Source organism: Branchiostoma belcheri, unplaced genomic scaffold (assembly GCF_001625305.1).
Source record: "Branchiostoma belcheri isolate BF01 breed outbred unplaced genomic scaffold, Haploidv18h27 scaffold889, whole genome shotgun sequence".
Taxonomy (NCBI): domain Eukaryota; kingdom Metazoa; phylum Chordata; class Leptocardii; order Amphioxiformes; family Branchiostomatidae; genus Branchiostoma; species Branchiostoma belcheri.
In genome coordinates this window covers 4,605-9,194 of record NW_017804563.1, presented here as the reverse complement: position 1 = coordinate 9,194, position 4,590 = coordinate 4,605, and the positions used below count along the sequence as shown (strand labels likewise).

Below are 4,590 nucleotides of genomic sequence, written 5' to 3'. Positions count from 1 at the left end.
ATGGTAACACGTTTGGACTCGGTTCTTGAATTTTAGGTTTTTTTGGACTTGAACCTAAACATTCTTACAAGTCCGGATCCAAGTCCAGTGAACCGGTATGCAACACTACTCTTAGACAATAAGAGACAATCTGGAACACAGGGCCATGTAGAGACAAGGATCGCATTGACAACAGTGCTTAGAATAGGGAAAAAATGTTTCTTCAATTCACTGTCAATTTAAGATTGTATTGCGCATTTTTAGTATGTTGTCTTGTGTTCTTTGTGCTCAGGACTTAAAAAAAATGAATGCATGGTTTTCAAAATCTCTGCTGAATTACTGACTTCAATTGTGGAAATTCAACAAAGTTCTGATCCTTACCACTCCCCCTGCAGGCTATGAGATGTCCAAGTTTGAAGGAAAGACGGGCTCCCAAGAGAAACCGCTGTCTGACCTGCGCCTGCTGTCCTACCGCAGCTACCTGTATCTACAACTATGTACCTGTACCTGTAACTAAACCTATGTACCTGTACCTGTAACTAAACCTATGTACCTGTACCTGTACCTGTAACTAAACCTATGTACCTGTACCTGTGAAAGTTTTGATCCTTACCACTCCCCCTGCAGGCTACGAGCTGTCCAAGTTTGAAGGAAAGACGGGCTCCCAAGAGAAACCGCTGTCTGACCTGCGCCTGCTGTCCTACCGCAGCTACCTGTACTTACACCTATGTACCTGTACCTACACCTATGTACCTGTACCTGTAACTAAACCTATGTACCTGTACCTGTGAAAGTTTTGATCCTTACCACTCCCCCTGCAGGCTACGAGCTGTCCAAGTTTGAAGGAAAGACGGGTTCCCCAGAGAAGCCTCTGTCCGACCTGGGCCTCATTGTTCTTGTCAATGTCTGTTTGCAATTAGCCTTCGGGCATGAACTTGCATTAATTTAAAGCTATTCTATTCTTATCCTTCCTTGTCCGCCTTTAGGCTACGAGCTGTCCAAGTTTGAAGGGAAGACGGGCTCTCCAGAGAAGCCTCTGTCCGACCTGGGCCTGCTGTCCTACCGCAGCTACCTGTACCTACAACTTACTATGTACCTGTACCTGTGAAAGTTCTGATCCCTCCTTGTCTGCCTTTAGGCTACGAGCTGTCCAAGTTTGAAGGGAAGACGGGCTCTCCAGAGAAGCCTCTGTCCGACCTGGGCCTGCTGTCCTACCGCAGCTACTGGTCACAGACCATCCTGGAGATCCTGGTCAACCTCAAGCCGGAGAACGGGGAGAGGCCACAGATCACCATCAAGTCAGTAGTACACACCTTTTTTTGATGTTGTTAATGTTATAATGTGGGGTCGTGTGGCGTAACAGCAGAGTGCTCGACTCTGAACCAAGAGGTCCCGGGTTCGAGTCCTGACATGTCGCGGATCTTGTGCCCTCGGGAAAGGCACTTAACACAACTTTCCTCACTTACCTCGAGTGAGAATGAGTAATGTCCTGTCCTGTATTTGTTTCTATGTGTGAGACACAACACCAGCAACAGCTGCCTATGTCCCACGTGTATTGTATTGTTACAATTTCAATAGATCAAATAAAAAATTAAACTATTCTCACATGATTTTTCTGTGTGTGTGTGTGACGTCAGCACTGGGTCAAAGTTTGTCGGAAGTCAGTAGCGCCAACAGAAGGTTACTGTGCCATGATGTAGATGGCTTCCTTCACTCCCAAATAGTTGGAGAATAGTTTAATTTTTCATTACGTAATTAGGCCAACTAAGATGAGCTTTCATGCTAAGTACACAAGCATTATTGCATTAATTTCTTCCAGTTGCGTAATGATTAAAGTGATGCTGTTGTGACGTCTGGTTGCTTGTACCCAGTTACAACACTGGAAATGATTGTTCCTTGCCTGATTAAAAGTTCTAAACGGAACTATCTTGCTCCAGATGTCTCACTGAGGGATAATTGTGGTGTGTTAGATGTCTGTTAGCTTGAGGAATGAATCCACTCTACTTCATGTATTTAAATTTGTTTTTTTTCCCCCATTCTAGCGAGATCTGTGAGCTGACGAGCATCCGTAAGGAGGACGTGATCTCCACCCTGCAACACCTGAACCTCATCAACTACTACAAGGGGCAGTACATCATCACCCTGTCTCAGGAGAGCATTGACACTCACAACCGAGCCATGGCCAAGAGGAAAATCAGGATCGACGCAAAATGTCTGCACTGGACGCCTAAGGATTGGGCAAAACGGGGAAAGTGGTAGAGAAAAAAAAGGATCATACACATAATGTCTGCACTGGACACCTAAAGACTGGGCGGAACGGGGAAAGTGGTAGAAAAAACATTGAGGCACATACAGAATGTCTGCACTGGACACCTACTTAAGACAGGAAAGTGGTGGAAAAAAAGGATCATGCAGAATGTCTGCAGTGGACACCTATAATTAAAGACTGGCGAAAGGGGAAAAGTTGTGAAAAAAAACAAGGGCATGTACAGAATGTCTGCCTTTGGATGCCTAAGGATTGGGCAAAATGGAGAAAATGGTAAAAATACATTCAGACTCATGCAGAATGTCTGCACTGGACACCTATTAAAGACTGGACGAAATGGGAAAAGGTGTGAAAAAAAACAAAGACATGTACAGAATGTCTGCCCTTGATTCCTAAAGACTGGGCAAAACGGGTGGTAGAAAAAGTATTCAGGCATATACAGAACGTCTGTCTAATGACCAGGCCAACTGATCATGAAGGAATCTGCAAATGGCCTGAATTGCCCCCCCCTTACATGTACAGTACAGCTGCAGGTGTCTCAAAGAAAACCATTGAGTCTGCGATTTAGCCATTGATGTGATTGTTGTTACACTACTTTTGTTTTTTTTCACATCCAGTGCTGGCATGTTTCAAATTTCCTGGAAGGAAAACTACAGATTTTAAACTCTGGTCTACCTACAACTGTACCAATATCAACATTGATCTAACATTATCTGTGCCACCACAATATTCATCAGTTTGTCAATACTGTCAGTGCACGTCAGCAATCCTTTTGTTCCACGTTTAGAGTTAAAACTTCAGATCCAACACAAAGAAGACAAGTTCTCTCACCTAGAGCTTTCGACCAGTCACTCTGGTCTTCCTCAGTAGACTGACTCAGTGACTGTGAGGCTTGTCACGTGGCTTCTTTGAAGTGTGACGTCTACCGAGGAAGACCAGAGTGACTGGTAGAAAGCTCTAGGTGAGAGAACTTTTTGTGTTGGATCTAAAGTTTTAACTCTAAACATGTACCGGTAACTACCAACACAGGTGACTTTTCATGATAATCCGATGGTTCGTTGTGAGTATAGAAAGGAGCGTGTGAGAGAGGTTATTGTACTAAATCAGAACTCGTGTTACTTCGCTGTGATCAGTATTTGTCCTTGTACTGTTTGTAATCAACTGATAGCCAACCTTCTAGTTCAAACCTTGTTGGTATCGTGCTGAAAAGTAACACATGAAGTATTTTCTCAATGATTTGANTCAGTTTATTTCGCACTTTAAAACAAAATGTAACAATACAAATACAAGAAAATATAAATGAAATGTAACAGTGCAGGGAGGCCGGAAGCATAAAATGCTTATGAGGAGGCCTCCCTTCATAACGTGATTAACAATTCAAATAAATCGGATAAATAAGAAATAACTTAGGTTAACGGGTAAATGAAACAAAACAATAAAATAAAATACGATACAATACTATCTACAATAATGAAAAGTAGTAATGAAAAGTAGTAAAGAAGGAAACATAAACGAAAATTAGGATGTAATAATGTAATAATGTGGGGTCGGGTGGCGTAACAGCAGAGTGCTCGACTCTGAACCAAGAGGTCCCGGGTTCGAGTCCTGACATGTCGCGGATCTTGTGCCCTCGGGAAAGGCACTTTACACAACTTTCCTCACTTACCTCAAGTGAGAATGAGTAATGTCCTGTCCTGTATTTGTTTCTATGTGTGAGACACAACACCAGCAACAGCTGCCTATGTCCCACGTGTATTGTATTTGTTACAATTTCAATGGATCAAATAAAAAATTAAACTATTCTCACATGATTTTTCTGTGTGTGTGTGTGACGTCAGCACTGGGTCAAAGTTTGTCGGAAGTCAGTAGCGCCAACAGAAGGTTACTGTGCCATGATGTAGATGGCTTCCTTCACTCCCAAATAGTTGGAGAATAGTTTAATTTTTCATTACGTAATTAGGCCAACTAAGATGAGCTTTCATGCTAAGTACACAAGCATTATTGCATTAATTTCTTCCAGTTGCGTAATGATTAAAGTGATGCTGTTGTGAAATGCTGTACACAGTTACAATACTGGAAATAAGTGTCCCTTGGCTGATTAAAAGTTCTAAACAGGAACTACAATGTATCTGGCTCCAGGGATAACTGTGGCGTGATAGATGTCGTTTTTTTTTTTAAACCGAATTTAATGTCATTTTTCCCCAACCGGGGGTAGACGTACTTGCACCAAGTACAAGTTTTTTTTTGAAGCAAGATTTTTACGGCTGGATGCTCTTCCTAACGCCAACCCAAACCCTAGAAGGGACCAGGATCCCTCTTCCCAAGGGCACAACGTCTGGGTGCAA

General features: G+C 42.7%; 1 protein-coding gene across 1 annotated transcript; it reads left to right on the top strand.

Annotated features, from left to right (window-relative positions):
• Window positions 1-374: 374 nt before the first annotated feature.
• LOC109487455 (histone acetyltransferase KAT5-like) lies at window positions 375-2,590 on the top strand (the record flags this gene model as incomplete). The annotated part of the gene is made up of 5 exons (XM_019791447.1): window positions 375-476; window positions 607-708; window positions 801-883; window positions 1,048-1,277; window positions 2,022-2,590. Coding segments are annotated over 5 exons (734 nt in total), but the record flags the coding sequence as incomplete, so codon positions are not given.
• Between the last annotated feature and the right edge of the window lie 2,000 nt (window positions 2,591-4,590).